This window comes from Pristiophorus japonicus, chromosome 14, assembly GCF_044704955.1.
Source record: "Pristiophorus japonicus isolate sPriJap1 chromosome 14, sPriJap1.hap1, whole genome shotgun sequence".
Taxonomy (NCBI): domain Eukaryota; kingdom Metazoa; phylum Chordata; class Chondrichthyes; family Pristiophoridae; genus Pristiophorus; species Pristiophorus japonicus.
Window position 1 is genome coordinate 127,769,174 of NC_091990.1, and position 19,039 is coordinate 127,788,212.

The 19,039-nt window shown below is 42.9% G+C and overlaps 1 protein-coding gene across 3 annotated transcripts in view; it reads right to left on the reverse strand.

Moving 5' to 3' along the window:
* Window positions 1–236: 236 nt before the first annotated feature.
* tpcn2 (two pore segment channel 2) overlaps window positions 237–19,039 on the reverse strand; it is a 68,246-nt gene continuing 49,443 nt past the window's right edge. For all 3 annotated transcript variants that reach the window (XM_070898612.1, XM_070898613.1, XM_070898611.1), the window contains 7 exons: window positions 14,193–14,264; window positions 12,192–12,274; window positions 11,100–11,193; window positions 10,855–10,937; window positions 7,192–7,273; window positions 2,497–2,585; window positions 237–1,012 (listed from right to left, as the gene is read on the reverse strand). In XM_070898612.1, coding sequence (XP_070754713.1) covers window positions 925–1,012; window positions 2,497–2,585; window positions 7,192–7,273; window positions 10,855–10,937; window positions 11,100–11,193; window positions 12,192–12,274; window positions 14,193–14,264 — 591 coding nt within the window. In that variant the 3' untranslated portion in view covers window positions 237–924. The remainder of the gene's footprint in view (window positions 1,013–2,496; window positions 2,586–7,191; window positions 7,274–10,854; window positions 10,938–11,099; window positions 11,194–12,191; window positions 12,275–14,192; window positions 14,265–19,039) is intronic.

Here is a 19,039-nt window from a genome sequence, read left to right on the forward strand (position 1 = left end):
GAAGTTCTGGAGGCAGCGGGCAAGTGCAGAGTTTACTTGTGGTTCGGAGACGTTTGCCCGCGGGAAGCCTCCGACCACAATTTCCACCTTGTGTAGCTTTCTAACCAGATGCCACTACCTCCTATAGCCTATGCCATGTGAAAATATGCATAGTTTGTCCAGTAAACATGAAATAGTTTTGAAATCGTGAACAAACACAATGTTAGAGCTACAAGTAGAAAAATAGTTACCTTTAATTCATATAATACAAAATAATTAATTTCCGCTTCCATTGACCAAGCTTCACAAAACAATTGAGTGACTTCAAATATTGTATGTTCATAAAGCTTATCTACAGCCAACAGAAAGAGGTTTCTAGGATAGTGCAGAGTATATTCAGTGATGACTGCAGGAGTAATCTCACCAATTTCAGTGTTTTAGTTAAGATGCAGGTTACAAATAGTGAAAATCCAAAAAAAACTGGATCTGTCGAAGTGCAATAGGTTATAAAATGTGGATTATGCAGAGTTTTAATTCAATATTCTAGGTGAAGGTTTCAGTTTGTAAATATATGCTACCATTTACCATTTTTAAACAGCGCAGTACTTTTGCAAAATATCTGAAAAGAGAATGACTATTAAAAGCTGGATTGGAAAGGAGCCAATTTTTTTTTTTTTTAAATCCCAGTTACTATTTTGGTAAAAAATGTATATACAAAACACGTGGTAGATAAGGAAATTTGAGGTCCATTGTCGATAGCTCGTCGTCAACGTAAATAATTCAGTTTTAGTTCTTGTGCATCTCGAGACAGTGCAGTTGCTAATATCGGCAGCCTGTGTGTTGAGCAGAATGTTTGAACCCAGTGTGAAGCACTCACGCACGGAAAGTGCTGGACGAGGAGTCACATTTCACAAAAGAATTCGCGGACTACACACACGGATGCAACTAAATGGGACCTCTGGGTAGATGGAGGTGTGGATGCAGTCGCAGTCTTTCCAACAATTCTTCCTCAGTTGGTTCCTCGAGATCATCTCTTAATTAAAAAAGAAATATTAATACAGTTGAGAAAAAAGTGCCTTTCGAATGATATGGTTTAACAGTTATGGGTTTCTCATTGCTATTCAGCTATTGACCACGCGTGATGCAAAATCAAAGAAAAATACATTTTTCAGGACACTTAGTGAAACCTGGGTCACAAAGCAAAAATTAGATGTGCTGATAAAACCACATGATTGCAGACTATTCAGAATATTTTACTGACAACACCAAAAGGGGTGGGGAGGGCCATTAAAATACTAAAAGTGCGGGTGGTGTGGTCAGAAGAAACCCACATTTTCCTCAGCGTTTTGTTACATTTGTTAATCCTTCAAAATTAAAGGTCTGGCTTAAAAATCTAGACAAGTTAGTTAAATGGACATTTGAGAAAAAAAAGACAGGAAAAGGACAACTGGTCTATCAAGTCATGGTCACATCCAGATGGAGCAACCAACACGTTTAAACATCTCCCACCCATACAATTTCCTGGAAGAAAAGAACAGAAAAAAAAGTTTGCGCCTTTTAGGTAAATTTAGGAAAGGACCCCTGGGAAATTTCCCCCCGACCCCGATTAGGTAATCAAGCAAGATCCAGGAAATCAAAGTGACTGGAACCACAACTCGTGTCAACCCACCTACCCTCCAACTTGTAAAAGATCTACTCACAGGAATTCTTCCTTTTGAATGCTTGCAACAAATGCACGCTCACCATACATACTGGCAACTTATTCCAGAGGTCAAGGACTCTGAAAAGTACTTTGTCATCTAACTTTACGCTTATGCCTCTGTAACTTAAACTGACATCAGTCCTCTCTTGTCTATCTGGCTCAGGTACACCATCAACACAGACGGAATTTAATTACAACTGGTATCAATAAAGTGGCCCTTCTCCAAACCTTTCTAAGGTTTTTGTATCGCCACCACTTGAGGGGTAACAAAGCTGAACACTGTACTCTAGATGCGGCAGGACTGAGGCCTTGTATGAAGAATGGGTTGCACGTCTAGTTTTATGTTGCATTGTCCCAGCAATACACCCCAACACCCTATTTGCTTCTGCAACAGCCGTAGGCATTTAAAATGGCATGAATACTCAATCGTCGGTATCATTTGCTTGGCTGATGATCAACTTAAATCCGATATAATGGCCAATGTTGCTACTTGTTGCCCTACAAGGTCAGATGCCACATCACAGTCACTACCAAGAATTAGATCCAGTAGCCTAAAATGGTCCAATATGGTTATATTAGAATCACATTTCTTCACTGCAGTTAGAAAAAAGCAAATGAAGCACTTTTTATTTAATTAAAAAGGACAAGGGGACAGTTTTAGCACATTGATTAGTCCAACTAGAACTGTGCAAATGGAATACCATGTCCAGTTTTTGTAACGTTGCTTCCAATACAAAAACAAATGGTACCTCAAGTACATGGAGATATGTATTGCTACTACAGTGCAGCAGACAGGTTAGCGGATCAGCACTCACCTGAACATATCCTGCACACTCATCTGATATTCTGATTCCTGATCAGAGAAGGATGGATGGTAGCTCCGATCCCATTTGTGAATAAAGTTCTGCATTTAAAAGTAGTAAAAAACATTTTTTTTTTTTTTAATAAATGTACAGCAGTTGGTACAGCCCCAGATCAATGCGCTACTTTACACAGGGGTACAATAAGTTGGAACATCAGTACAATGTAGGTTTGATTCCACGCTCGGCTAATTTCAGATCTTCTTGCTCGTGTGTAGCAGCAGTAGAGGAGAGTCACCACAGACCGACCTCGCTAGCATCCTCCAGACAAGCCGTTCTCACCAGCACTAATCAAACGCCTGGAAACATCTCACGGTCTTCTGGTATTGGTGTATGTAGAGGGACTGGGGCAGGAGGGGTAAAGAAAGGATCTTGGCTCGGAAGATCAGGAAGTAGAATCAGTCTGGGTAGAGATAAGGAATGACAAGGGGCAGAAAATGCTGGTGGGAGTAGTTTATAAGTCCCCTAACAGTAGCGAAACCATAGGGCAGAGTATTAATCAAAAATAGGAGCTTGTAGCAAAGGTAACACAGTAATCATGAGGGAATTTAATCTTTGTAGACGGGACAAATCAAATTGGCAAAGGACATCTGGAGGACAAGATCATGGAATGCATTCTTGAAAATCAACCAGAGAACAGGCTATTTTAGATCTTGTATTGTGTAATGAGACAGGGTTAATTAGTAATCTCAGTAAATGATCCTCTGGGGAAGAATGATCACAATATATGTGAAATACTCATCTAAAACTAGAGTCTTAAAATTTAATTAAAGCCAATTACATAGGTATGAGGGGTGAGTTGGTTACTGTAGATTGGGAAATTAGATTAAAAGCTATGACAGTAGATAAGCAGTGGCAAACATTTTTAAATTCCAAAATTCTCAATATACATTCCCATCAAGAAAAACTCCATGGGATCCATCCGTGGTTAATAAGGATAGTATTAGATTAAAAGAGGCTTACAATGTTGCGAAGAATAGTAGTAAGCCCAAGGATTGGGAGAGCTTTAGAAACCAGCAAAGGATGAGCAAAAAATTAATAAAAAGAACACAGAATGAGAGTAAATTAGCAAGAAATATAAAAATATTGCAAAGGCTTCTACAAGTATGTAAAAAGGCAGGGAGCAGCAAAGATAAGCGTCGGTCCCTTCTAGGTAGAGACAGGAGAAATTATAATGGGGAATAAGGAAATGGCAGAGACCTTAAACAAATATTTTGTATCGGTCTTCACAGAAACACAAAAAGCCTACCAAAAATAGTGGGGAACCAAGGGACTAATAAGAGTGAGGAACTTAAATTAAGATCAGTAGAGAAAAAAATACTTGAGAATTAATGGGACTAAAAGCAAACAAAATCCACTGGACTGGATGGCCTATAATCGAGGGTGCATTGGTTGTGATCTTCCAAAAATTCCCTAGGTTCTAGAATGGTTCCAGTGGATTCGAAAGTAGCAAATGTAACCCCACTATTCAAGAAAGGAGGGAGAGAGAAAACAGGGAACTACAGGCCAGTTAGCCAGATATTGTATGATTAGGCAGAGTCAACATGGTTTTATGAAAGGGAAATCATGTTTAACATTTGAGGATGCAACTAGCATGGTCGATAAAGGGGAACCAGTAGATGTAGTATATTTAGATTTGCAACAGGTATTCGATAAGGTGTCACAAAAAAGATTGTTACGCAAGGTAAGGGTTCATAGGGTTGTGAGTAATATATTAGCATGGATGGAGGATTGGTTACCGGACAGAAACAGAGTAGGAATAAGCAGATCATTTTCAGGTTGGCAGGCTGTAACTAGTGGGGTACCGCAAGGATCAGTGCTTCGACCTCAGCTAATACTCAATAATATATTAATGACTTTGACGAAGCGTCAGAATGCAATGGATCCAAGTTTACTGACTGTACAAAGCTAGGTGGGAAAGAGCCTGCAAAGGGATATAGACAGGTTAAGTGAATGGGCAATAAAGTGGCAGATGGAGTATAATGTTGGCCAATGTGATGTTATTCACTTTGGTGGGAAGAATCGAAAATCAGAATATTTAAAATTGTGACAAACTATTAAATGTTGGTGTTCAGAGAGATTTAGATGCCCTCGTACAGGAAAGAGTTAGCATGCAGGTACATCAAGCAATTACGAAGGCAAATGGCATGTTGGCCTTTATTGCAAGGGGGTTGGAGTACAAGAGTAAGGAAGTCTTGCTACAATTTTACAGGGCTTTGGGAAGACCACACCTGGGAGTAGTATGCACAGTTTTGGTCTCCTTATCTGAGAAAAGACGTGCCTGCCCTAGAGGCAGTGCAACAAAGGTGCACTAGATTGATTTCTGCGATGAGTGGGTTGCCCCAAGGCGAAATTGGGCCTATGCTCTCGAGTTCAGAAGAATGAGAGGTGATCTCATTGAAACATACAAAATTCTGAAGGGGATTTGACAGGGTAGATGCCGAGAGATTGTTTCCCCCTGGCTAGAGAGTCAAGAACTAGGGAGCACAGTCTCAAGATAAAGGGTTGGCCTTTATGACCGGGATGTGGAGGAATTTCTTCACTCAGGGTTGTGAATCTTTGGAATTCTCTGCCTCAAGGTGCTGTGGATGCTCAATTGTTGAGTATATTTCAAGGCTGAGATAGAGATTTTTGGACTCTAGGGGAATCAAGGGATATAGGGATCAGGTGGGAAAGTGGAGTCAAGGTCAAGGATCAGCCATGATGTTATTGAATGGCAGAGCAGGCTCAAGGAGATGTATGGGCTGCTCCATGTTCTTGTGTTCCTGGAGGTGGAGGGACATGTTCATGGGATGTGAACATTGCTGGCACGGCAATCATTTGTTGCCCATCCCCAATTGCTCTCGAGAAGGTCTCCTTGAATAAGTGGCATTTTAGAGGGCAGTTAAAAGTCAACTGCATTGTTGTAACTATTTTGTGCATGCATCTGTCAAGCTCCGCCGCCCCCCCCCCCCCCCCAACCATTCACTCCACGTGGTGTTGAGAAGCAGGACCCGAGGCCGCCGAACTGATCTCGGCGAGAGTAGAGATGGGCGGCGGAGAGCAAGCGTGAGAACGTGAGGCTGGGGGATGATCGGAGGGAAGAGAAGGAACTCGGGGAAAACGGATCACGTTCTTCCAACCCCTTATAAAAGGGACATCGTTGGAGTGCATGAAATCCAGAAGTCACGACACTGTCACTAGTCACTTCATACCCAATAAACCGGTTAACAATTCATACGTAATGCCCCATCTATGGTGGGGGGGGGGGTGGGGGGTAAAGTCATGCATATGCACTGGTGTAAGGAGGGATTTTGGCTGGGGGAAGGATGACTTGTACTGGGGTAAGATACTTTGACTGGCCCTTGCTGTCTTCAGGGGCGCTCTATCCTGTCACTTCAGGAAGTCAGTGGATCGAGTTACAATTTGCAAATTCAGAGACACCTTGGGATGTGCAGTTCCAGTTACACATTCCAGTGAAACTTCAGGGTTTGGCTTATCCTCCAAGGGGACCAATTATAGACAAAGGGTGGCGCATGGTGGCCATTTTGGCAGTACATACAAGCACATCCTTTCTTAAATCACTGCAGTCCATGTGGTGAAGGTACTCCCACAATGCTGTTAGGGATGGAATTCCAGGATTTTGACTCAGCGATGAAGAAACAACAATACATTTCCAAGTCAGGTTGGTGTGTAACTTGGAGAGGAACTTGCAAATGATGGTGTTCCCATGCACTTGCATCCCTTGTCCTTTTAGGTGGTAGAGGTCACGGGTTTAGAAGGTGCTGCCGAAGAAGCCTTGGCGAGTTGCTGCAGTGTATCATGTAGATGGTACACACTGCAGCCACAGTGCACCAGTGATGGAGGGAGTGAATGTTTAAGGTGGTGGATGGGGTGCCAATCAAGCGAGTCTGCTTTGTCCTGGATGGTGTCGAGCTTCAGGAGTGTTGTTGGAGCTGCATTCATCCAGGAAAGGAGTGTATTCCATCACACTCCTGACATGTGCCTTGTAGATGGTTGGAAGGCTTTCGGGAGTCGAGTCACTCGCCGCAGAATACGCAGCCTCTGACCCGTTCTTGTTGCCACAGTATTTATGTAGCTGGTCCAGTTAAGTTTCTGGTCAATGGTGACCCCCAGGATGTTGACTGTGGGGGATTCGGCAATGGGGCAATGGTAATGCCATTAAATGTCAAGGGGAGGTGATTAGACTCGCTCTTGTTGGAGATAGTCATTAGCTGGCACTTGTGTGGTGTGAATATTATTCGCCACTCATCAGTCAAACCCTGAATGTTGTCCAGGTCTTGCTGCATGCGGGCATGGACAGCTTCATTATCAGGAGTTGAGAATGGAACTGAACTCTGGGAATGTTTACTGATGATTGCACAGTGTGTGGAAGGGCAAGCGATACAGCACGCCCGATAGAGAGTACACGGAAGACAGAAAGGACAGAGAAATACAGTGAAAATCTCAGGCTATAACAAAAAACAATTGTGAAGTTAGTTCTTTATTCCAAGACATGCACACATTTCCACACTACTTGAGGGCAGAATTAGCTTTTAATTGAAAATCTGGAGTTAAAAACAGATCTTCTACAAGGAAGCGCTTTATGAACAAATAAAAGTTTATGCATTAAGTAGTTTTTTTGGAATTGCTAAACCTCCAATTACTTACCTCAAGAATCAAAGCCACAAAGAGGTTAACCCAAATGACAGAGGACACCAGCCACCAAGCTACAAAGTAGAGCTTGGACCACCTGCAAGATAAAAAGACTCACTTTAGAAATTAAACACGACGCCAGCCATTATTAAAACATGTCTTGCAAAAAATTTAAAAAACTTAACCTAGCAAAAGGCAAGAATTTGTGAGCAAACGGAAAGAAAACGTACACATTAGAAGTTGAAACAACAGACTAATCAGTAAATTAGGTTTCTTCACAGCGAATCAGTTCTTGGCAACGGCAGGGGAAGCCACGAAGTATGTGGTATCCCACAAATATTGGTGAAGAAGCTATTCAACAACCCATGCCGATGCTAGCTCCCCACTGGAGCTTCTAATTTCCTTACTCTTTCCCCAGACTCTTAATATTCATCAAGTTTTTAAATCCAGCTCCCTCTTAAATGTCACTATGGACTTGGCAACAATAGCTGATGGGGTAAAGGATTACACAGCCCAATAACTGGCCCCCCACCCCCAACTTATATCACCCCTCTCTCTTTCTCTTCCCCCGCCCTGGCCCCCCAATCCTGTGCTAACCTGAAGCTTATCCGATTATTAGTTCACCAACCAGAGGTTACTTTTACTAGTGAACCGCGAGAATCGTAATTGACAACGCTTTCAGATCATGCAACACAGTGCAACAAAGCCAGCTGAGATTAATAGTGCAGAAGATCCAGACCCAGTTTTAGACCCATTTCATATTTTGCATGACACTGCAGCACAATAGCCACATGAATGCAACAACAACTTCCATTTACATAGCACCTCCAATGTGGTAAAACATCCCAAGGCACAAGATAGATACAGGGAGGATGTTTCCTCTGGCTGTGGAGCCTAGAACCAGGAGTCAGAGTGTCAGAATAAGGGGGTCAGCCATTTAGGACTGAGATGAGGAGAAACTTCTTCACTCAGTGGTGAATCTCTGCTCCAAAGGGCTGTGGAGGCTCAGTTGTTGAGTATATTCATTCTCAGAGACAAATTTTTGAATATTAAGGGAATCAAGACATATGGAGATAGTGCAGGAAAGTGGAGTTGAGGTAGATAATCAGCTATTATCTTATTGAATGGCGGAGCAGGCTCGAGGGGCCGAATGGCCTACTCCTATTTCTTATATTCTTATGTTACAGGAGTAATCAGACCAAACAATGCTCATTAGATTCATGGCCTTGTTCAAACGTACCATTAGTAAATTGTAACGATGTTAAAAGACTTCAGCATAATTTTATCACAACTTAATCTTGAGGCAATTTTTAAAAATCCTTAAATAGGACTATTCAACTCAAGATGCACAAATAGAACCATGTGTTTATACACTTCAGGATTTTAGTTTGGGCAAAAATGAGCTTAGTGTGTTTATTTAATTGCAGTATTGAGTAATTACAACCTAATAAAATTTAATCTACAGAAATCAGTCAGGGCTGTTTGCAACAAAGTCACCCTTGAACTGCAATGCCCTTTAGTTCTCAATTTGGCCACTAGATGGTGCTTCATGCCAATGCCACATCCTACATAGCACAGCAATGGGGGGGGTGGGGGGAGGCGAACAAACGAGGTACACAGACAGCAGCGATGGCCTGGACTGTCCAGCACTAGGTGGTGAGGAAGGAACCAAACTGGAAAAGTGGAAGCAAAATATAATCAATGCAGATAATTGCATGTCAATCCTGATTATAGCAAGTTTAAGCAAAGAAGAAACATCAGGGATTTTATTGGAAGAACACATTTGTCAAACTGCACAGAAATATTTAGCCATGTTTTAATGATGGCAACTCATGGAGATGTTGCATTCTCTTTGCACTGTTTCCTTTGGTCTCTGATGTTCCTCCTCAAACCCACAATTTCTGGGTAAACTCCAGTTAATCTGATTAGGGTTCCATTAAAAAGGTTTTTCTTCGACATGTTGGCAGAGCCAGAGGTAACCATTTTATCAAATACTCATCATGGCTTTGACCACAGACCAACTGACAGCAGGGTTTAGTGGGTTAAAATAGGAAGACAGGCTATATAATCTTGGCTGGTATTCCCGAGAGTACAGGAGATTGAGGGGCTGATCGGATTGAGGCGTTTAAAATGTTAGTTAGATGGAGTAGAGAGAAACTATTTCCTCTGGTGGGTCAATCTGGAAGGGGACATAATCTTCAGCTCATTCAGGAAAAAAAGGAAGCACTCACACACAAGTTAGTAGAAATCTCGAACTCTCGCACTGTCGTTCTCTCCACCCCCCCAAACAACAGCTGTGGAGTCAGAGATAATTGGAACTTTCAAGACAGAGATTGATCATTTTTTTGTTGTACAAGGATAACAAGGGATATAGGGCAAAGGTGGGTAAATCGGAGGTACGTATCACATAGCTCCCCAATGTGCTCCAACACCTGCATTCAAGCACCGCCGCTGTGACTGAACCCCCCCCCCAGTAAAATTGGATAGAGAGCATCACAGACTGGGGAAAGAGGGACAACATGGTGATCAGAATGCAAGTAATAATTTTAAGTCAGTCATTTTATCTGCTGGAGCTGAAAACTGAAAAAACTAGCAACCAAAGGGAAAGTCATTTCCTGAGACCCGACCACAAATCACCACCAAAATGTTTAGAAGAACATGAGAACATAAGAAATAGGAGCAGGAGTAGGCCATACGGCCCCTCGAGCCTGTTCCGCCATGAGATCTTGGCTGATCTGATCATGGACTCAGCTCCACTTCCCTGCCCGCTCCCCATAACCCCTTATCCTCTTACCATTTAAGAAACTGTCTATTTCTGTCTTAAATTGATTCAATGTCCCAGCTTCCATAGTTCTCTGAGGCAGTGAATTCCACAGATTTACAACCTTCAGAAGAAATTTATCAGTTTTAAATGGGTGGCCCCTTATTCTAAGATCATGCCCTCTAGTTCTAGTCTCCCTCATCAGTGGAAACATCCTCTCTGCATCCACCTTGTCAAGCCCTCTCAATCTTGTGTTTCAATAAGATCACCTCTCATTCTTCTGAATTCCAATGAGTGGAGGCCCAAACTACTCAACCTTTCCTCATAAGTCAACTCCCTCATCTCCAGAATCAACCTAGTGAACCTTCTGAACTACCTTCAAAACAAGTATATCCTTTCATAAATATGGAAACCAAAACTGCATGCAGTATTCCAGGTATGGCCTCACCAATACCCTGTATAGCTGTAGCAAGACTTCCCTGCTTTTATACTCCATCCCCTGATCACTTGCTGTACCTGCATACTATCCTTTTGTGTTTCATGCAAGTACCCCCAGGTTCCGCTGTACTGCAGCACTTTACAATCTTTCTCCATTTAAATAATAACTTGCTCTTTGATTTTTTCTGCCAAAGTGCATGACCTCACACTTTCCAACATTATACTCCATCTGCCAAATTTTTGCCCACTCACTTAGCCTGTCTATGTCCTTTTGCAGATTTTATGCATCCTCCTCACACATTGCTTTTCCTCCCATCTTTGTATAGTCAGCAAACTTGGCTACGTTACACTCAGTCCCTTCTTCCAAGTTGTTAATATAGATTGGAAGATGGAGTGGCACTCCAAAAAAAAAAAAAGTGTCAGACTCCAATGCTCATAAAAACTCTCTCCAACACCAACTGAATAAAAAGTCTACTCACGGACTTGAGTATCTTGAAAAGACATCCAGGAAAACTTGCCAGTTGTTTACCACCATTAGGTCCCAGAGAGTGATCAAAGCAGCCTGCCACAAGAGAGAGAATCTTTAAACTATTACCCAAGTATCCATACTGTAGATGTCCACTTATCAAAATCAGGCTTTGCTTCATTATTCCTCACTTTGAACATCTTACGTTGTATTTATTTATTTCTGGATCGATTTCGAGCATAGATTTGAGCAACTTACAGCAAAGTCATTGAAGTTGTTGGGCCAATAACCCAGCTGTTCATAGGTACCACACTGAAGGGTGATGTTCTCTGGTGAAATGCTTTCATGCAGGCTGTAAAAGCAAAAGCAAGCACAAATACACTATCAATTTTTGAATACGTGGTATAATCCATCAGTTGCATGTCTGGTTAATTGAGGATTTTACCTACAATATGAAAGGCAGAGTGCATTGCATTGCTATAATTTGTCGTGCATCTTGCATCAAAAGGTGGAGGACACGGAGAGAAAGCATTGCTACACAAGGCAAGGCAACAATTTATTTTTTTTTTTTAAATTGTCCAACTATTTTTAAATAGCGCATTCAGGCTATATGGAGCTTACTTGTAAGTTACAAGGGCCTGCAAATTAGATCTTGAGAAACGGAATGAGTATAATGAAAATGTTAATGTTTTTCCCCCAACCTAACTTTAAAAAAAACATTGAAAACCTGCAGTCTTTTATCTTCTTTTAGAGGCAAAAGGAAGCTTTTAAAAAAAAAAACAGGAAAAAAAAGTGTTCAGCCACATCAGTCCTCGCTGCCCCAAAATTCAACTGACTGTATCCAAAGAGTAAGCTCAGCCACTCAATGCTGCTCTCCCAATGGCTCAGCAAGGGTAGCTGAGTGACAGACCAGAAAGATCCCAGGCAAGTTTCCTCGGTCGGTGTTAAGTTGGCTGAGGCGACAGCAAGGGCATCACGATTGGTACCAGCCTTCTGGATCATGGAGTGGAAATTGGAGAGGAGATTCCCATTCCTGATCACTATTCTGTGAGCTTAGCTGGAAGTACAGGTGAACGGCCATTGGCTGCATTACAACTGAATCAATGGTCAAATAGCCTGCTGGCACTCAAATCAACACACACACACACACCAGTTGTGGAAGCCACCAGAAGGCAGTCGTCACTGCTTTCAAGAGAAATGGAGTGGAAGAACAAAAAGTCATGTTGTTCCATTATATTTTTAAACAAAAACCAAAGTATAAACTAGTATACATTTTCAATATCTAACCCCAACAGCTTAAAAATAACCACAAAGAAAAAAGGTTGCATTTGCACCCAGACTGAAACTTGCCTTGTATTTGTTGAGTTATAGGGAACTGGGATTGTGTCTTTAAACAATACTACACCAACAATTGCAAAAACATAGTATGCAACCTGTAAGAGTGATGGAAACAGTAAGTGGTCAGTAAAATGAGTTTTAAACCATGATGTAAAAAGGTTAATCTAGTCATTTTCAAAATTAATTTTCCCATCAATAGTTCATCCTAATTATATTAAGACAACATACATGCCGCACATTGTGTTAACAATGGTCAGCTGGGTATGAATAAGCATAAACCCACATTCCTACCCGATACATGGCTCCTCCTGTAAAAAGGAGAACAGAACAATTTCACAATTGTTTTAGTGGTGGAAATAGAGAACCAGAGTATTGGACAAGACAACCATCCTTAATTGTGAGTGTGGTGGGAACTGAATGAGTTATTCTTTGCATCCTCCAGCTAGAGGCTCATCAACCGAGTAGAGGCCTGAAGTTTGGCTTGAACCCACAACCTTCTGACTCAAAAAAGGCAAGGTGTCAACTAATTGAACCAAGCTGACAAAAAGCAAATAAAAAACTGGAAATCTGAAACAAACATTTTTTTTTTTTTTAAAAAGAGGCTGGAAATAATCAGCAGGTCAGTCAGCATCTGCAGTGAGATCACACCATTTAACATCATGGGCTCAATTTTCCCTAGTTATTCGTGCTGTTTTTTTGGGCCCAAATTAAAATATCCATGTTTCCCCAAAGGTTACCTCATTGGGGGCGTAACCTGCCACCCGCGCCAATTCTGGCCATTTAAGAAAGTTTGGACAGCTCCGAGTTACTCCAAATTTTCTTAGGACGGCGTATGTGACCTCTGTGGAAAAACCTTCTGGGCAGTTAAGAAAATCAGCGCAGCAGATGCAGTTCCACAGCTTGGACAGCAGCAGCAGAGGGAGCGGGAGAAAAGGCCTTTTGGCCAGAGTTAGAAGCGGGTACCGACACTGACAGGGGAGGGAAGCCTTTCAGCCAGAGTTAGGAGTGGGTACCGGGAGGCCCTTCGGCCCTGGATAGTAGCAGGTACCGGCACAGGAAGGGGAAGGGGAGATAGACACTTCAATAATTTAATGGTGGTAAGTTGCTACAACGTGCAAAGTGCTTGTGCAGGTTGGTGAGCTGGCTGTTGTATTTATCACTTTTCATCCTCAGCACGTCCCTGGTTACCCTGGCAACTAGATTTTTTGGTGCAGATCTTAGGCTCCACCCCCAAAGCTAAAGGACAGGTTAGACGGCGCCAAAATCAACAATTCAAAATGGGGAAACTTGGATGATTTTTTTTGGGGGCGTAGTTGGGCCCCCCCCAAAAAAGAGCATAACTCCAAGTGTGCCAAAAAACAGCTTTGGGGAAAATTGAGCCCTTGGTGTGGATGGGCGTATTAATGCAGTCAATCACAAAGGGGGGGCGGGGGGGAAATATAAATATATAGAAGACAGAGAGAAACCACGAGTGAAATGGCCAGTTAAGGAATGGAGAATACCTCAACAAACAAAAACAAGGAGGATGTTGCAGATAAAAAACATTTAAAAAAAGGAACAGGAAAGGGTGGGAGGTTAAAAGGAGGCAATGGGACTGGAAAGAGAGATGTAGAGACAACCCTTTTACCTCTATTCCCCAATAACCTTAGGACAAGCCAAAGCTGGTTCCAGGCATCACCCTGTACCACCACAACCTAAACTTTAATTATTCCATGAGCATTCCTTCCCTAACATTACTGTGGGAGTACCTTCACCACCCAGAACTGCAGCATTTCAAGGCGGCGATAAGGGATGGGCAATAAATGCTGGCCTTGCCAATGACACCCACAGCCCAAGAACGAATTTTAAAAAAATGCATTTAATCTCGATCAGGATTCAACCTCATCAGGAGAGACTGGAGGTGAAAGATGTGCTTCATAATCTTGACTGTTAGTGCATCAGATATAAAATGCATTATTTGCTAAACAATGAATGGCAACATTACTCCATTTAAAAAAAAGTTCTGCCACTCACCACAAGAATTCCAGCAAAAGCTCGCAAATTCTTGATCAGATCGAAGAGACCACTAGCAACTAACGCCATCAACTGGAAAAGACAAGCAGTAAATACATGAAATATATTACACAGCGTAAACCATTCCACACCACATGATTTTTTTTCAGCATTGCACAAACCCTTCAGGTTTCATATCCTGAAATTCTGCAATACTTCAGAAACCAGTCTCGTTCAATTATTTCTCTGCTGCTTCTGAAGTTGCAGAATTATTACTTTTCACAGACATGAAAATGGCAGCAGACTAGTGACAAGATTTACTAGTCAAATGTAGACTACAACTCCCGAGCCCCGTATTCATAAGAACATAATAGGAGCAGGAGTAGGCCATTTGGCCCCTCGAGTCTGTTCGCCATTTAATATCATGGCTGATCTGATCATGGACTCAGCTCCACTTCCCTGCCCGTTCCCCATAACCCTTTACTCCCTTATTGCTCAAAAATCTGTCTATCTCCGCCTTAAATATATTCAATGACCCTGCCTCCACAGTTCTCTGGGGCATTTGTTGTTTTGTTAAAAAGGTTCTGGAGTCTGAAAGTATCCCGGTGCCATCGTACCACCATTAATTAACCTGGTGAACCCCTCAACTTAATCATAAATAGAATTTTATATGAAGGGAATCATTGGATATTAAAGGGATAGCGCAGGAAAGTGGAATTGAGTAAAAGATCAGCCATAATCTCAATGGAATGGCGGAGCAGGCTCGAGGGGCCAAATGGCCTGCTCCTATTCCTTATGAACACAATATGGCAACGAACAATGCAGCCTGTACATGTGTTCACTGAGGAGTCCAAATCACCAGAATGTATTTGCAGCAATATAACCTGCTAGATTGAGACACAAAGGCTCTACAACTAGAAATGTGACAAAAATTAAGAGTTTAGGTGCTGCGGAAAATTACTTAACTCTTAACATTGTTGTTGCCAATTTAAGTATATATAAGGGTTAAGTCATGGCAGGAGAGCTCGGTCGGGTGTTATGCTCCTCCTGTACCATGTGGGAACTCAGGGACACTTCCGGTGTCCCTGACGATTACGTGTGCGGGAAGTGTATCCGCCTCCAGCTCCTGACAGACCGCGTTGCAGAGTTGGAGCTGAGGGTGGATTCACTCTGGAGCATCCACGATGCTGAGAATGACGTGAGTATCACGTGTAGCGAGTTGGTCGTACCGCAGGGAAAGGGTCCACAGCCAGATAGGGAATGGAAGACCAACAGGAAGAGCAGTGCAAGGAAGGTAGTGCAGGAGTCCCCTGTGGTCAACCCCCTGCAAAACAGATACACTGCTTTGGGTACTGTTGAGGGGGATGACTCATCAGGGGAGGGCAGCAGCAGCCAAGTTCATGGCACCGTGGCTGGCTCTGCTGCACAGGAGGGCAGGAAAAAGAGTGGGAGAGCAATAGTGATTGGGGATTCAATGGTGAGGGGAATAGATAGGCGTTTCTGCGGCCGCAACCGAGACTCCAGGATGGTATGTTGCCTCCCTGGTGCAAGGGTCAAGGATGTCTCGGAGCGGGTGCAGGACATTCTAAAAAGGGAGGGAGAACAGCCAGTTGTCGTGGTGCACATTGGTACCAACGACATAGGTAAAAAAAGGGATGAGATCCTACGAAACGAATTTAAGGAGCTAGGAGCTAAATTAAAAGTAGGACCTCAAAACTAGTAATCTCGGGATTGCTACCAGTGCCACGTGATAGTCAGAGTAGGAATCGCAGGATAGTGCAGATGAATACGTGGCTTGAGCAGTGGTGCAACAGGGAGGGATTCAAATTCCTGGGGCATTGGAACCGGTTCTGGGGGAGGTGGGACCAGTACAAACCGGACGGTCTGCACCTGGGCAGGACCGGAACCAATGTCCTAGGGGGAGTGTTTGCTAGTGCTGTTGGGGAGGATTTAAACTGATATGGCAGGGGGATGGGAACCAATGCAGGGAGACAGAGGGAAACAAAAAGGAGGCAAAAGCAAGACAGAAAGGAGATGAGGAAAAGTGGAGGGCAAAGAACAAAAAGGGCCACTGTACAGCAAAATTCTAAAAGGACAAAGGGTGTTAAAAGAACAAGCCTGAAGGCTTTGTGTCTTAATGCAAGGAGTATCCGCAATAAAGTGGATGAATTAACTGTGCAAATAGATGTTAACAAATATGATGTGATTGGGATTACGGAGACGTGGCTCCAGGATGATCAGGGCTGGGAACTCAACATCCAGGGGTATTCAACATTCAGGAAAGATAGAATAAAAGGAAAAGGAGGTGGGGTAGCATTGCTGGTTAAGGAGCAAATTAAGGCAATAGTTCGGAAGGACATCAGCTTGGATGATGTGGAATCTATATGGGTCGAGCTGCAGAATACCAAAGGACAAAAAACATTAGTGGGAGTTGTGTACAGACCTCCAAACAGTAGTAGTGATGTTGGGGAGGGCATCAAACATGAAATTAGGGGTGCATGCAATAAAGGTGCAGCAGTTATAATGGGTGACTTTAATATGCACATAGATTGGGTTAACCAAACTGGAAGCAATACAGTAGAGGAGGATTTCCTGGAGTGCATAAGGGATGGTTTTTTAGACCAATATGTCGAGGAACCAACAAGGGGGGAGGCCATCTTAGACTGGGTGTTGTGTAATGAGAGAGGATTAATTAGCAATCTCGTTGTGCGAGGCCCCTTGGGGAAGAGTGACCATAATATGGTGGAATTCTGCATTAGGATGGAGAATGAAACAGTTAATTCAGAGACCATGGTCCAGAACTTAAAGAAGGGTAACTTTGAAGGTATGAGGCGTGAATTGGCTAGGATAGATTGGCGAATGATACTGAAGGGGTTGACTGTGGATGGGCAATGGCAGACATTTAGAGACCGCATGGATGAACTACAACAATTGTACATTCCTGTCTCTCGTAAAAATAAAAAAGGGAAGGTGGCTCAACCGTGGCTATCAAGGGAAATCAGGTATAGCATTAAAGCCAAGGAAGTGGCATACAAATTGGCCAGAAATAGCAGAGAATCCGGGGACTGGGAGAAATTTAGAACTCAGCAGAGGAGGACAAAGGGTTTGATTAGGGCAGGGAAAATGGAGTACGAGAAGAAGCTTGCAGGGAACATTAAGACAGATTGCAAAAGTTTCTATAGATATGTAAAGAGAAAAAGGTTAGTAAAGACAAACGTCGGTCCCCTGCAGTCAGAATCAGGGGAAGTCATAACGGGGAACAAAGAAATGGTGGACCAATTGAACAAGTACTTTGGTTCGGTATTCACTGAGGAGGACACAAACAACCTTCTGGATATAAAAGAGGTCGGAGGGTCTAGTAAGGAGGAGGAACTGAGGGAAATCCTTATTAGTCAGGAAATTGTGTTGGGGAAATTGATGGGATTGAAGGCCGATAAATCCCCAGGGCCTGATGGACTGCATCCCAGAGTACTTAAGGAGGTGGCCTTGGAAATAGTGGATGCATTGACAGTCATTTTCCAACATTCCATTGACTCTGGATCAGTTCCTATGGAGTGGAGGGTAGCCAATGTAACCCCACTTTTTAAAAAAGGAGGGAGAGAGAAAACAGGGAATTACAGAACGGTCAGCCTGACATCGGTAGTGGGTAAAATGATGGAATCAATTATTAAGGATGTCATAGCAGTGCATTTGGAAAGAGGTAATATGATAGGTCCAAGTCAGCATGGATTTGTGAAAGGGAAATCATGTTTGACACATCTTCTGGAATTTTGTGAGGATGTTTCCAGTAGAGTGGACAAGGGAAAACCAGTTGATGTGGTATATTTGGACTTTCAGAAGGCTTTCGACAAGGTCCCACACAAGAGATTAATGTGCAAAGTTAAAGCACATGGGATTGGGGGTAGTGTGCTGACATGGATTGAGAACTGGTTGTCAGACAGGAAGCAAAGAGTAGGAGTAAATGGGGACTTTTCAGAATGGCAGGCAGTGACTAGTGGGGTACCGCAAGGTTCTGTGCTGGGGCCCCAGCTATTTACACTGTACATTAATGATTTAGACGAGGGGATTAAATGTAGTATCTCCAAATTTGCGGATGACACTAAGTTGGGTGGCAGTGTGAGCTGCAAGGAGGATTCTATGAGGCTGCAGAGCGACTTGGATAGGTTAGGTGAGTGGGCAAATGCATGGCAGATGATTTATAATGTGGATAAATGTGAGGTTATCCACTTTGGTGGTAAAAATAGAGACACAGTCTATTATCTGAATGGTGACAGATTAGGAAAAGGGTAGGTGCAAAGAGACCTGGGTGTCATGGTACATCAGTCACTGAAGGTTGGCATGCAGGTACAGCAGGCGGTTAAGAAAGCAAATGGCATGTTGGCCTTCATAGCGAGGGGATTTGAGTACAAGGGCAGGGAGGTGTTGCTACAATTGTACAGGGCCTTGGTGAGGCCACACCTGGAGTATTGTGTACAGTTTTGGTCTCCTAACCTGAGGAAGGACATTCTTGCTATTGAGGGAGTGCAGCGAAGGTTCACCAGACTGATTCCCGGGATGGCGGGACTGACCTATCAAGAAAGACTGGATCAACTGGGCTTATATTCACTGGAGTTCAGAAGAATGAGAGGGGACCTCATAAAAACGTTTAAAATTCTGACGGGGTTGGACAGGTTAGATGCAGGAAGAATGTTCCCAATGTTGGGGAAGTCCAGAACCAGGGGACACAGTCTAAGGATAAGGGGGAAGCCATTTAGGACCGAGATGAGGAGGAATTTCTTCACCCAGAGAGTGGTGAACCTGTGGAATTCTCTACCACAGAAAGTTGTTGAGGCCAATTCACTAAATATATTCAAGGAGTTAGATGAAGT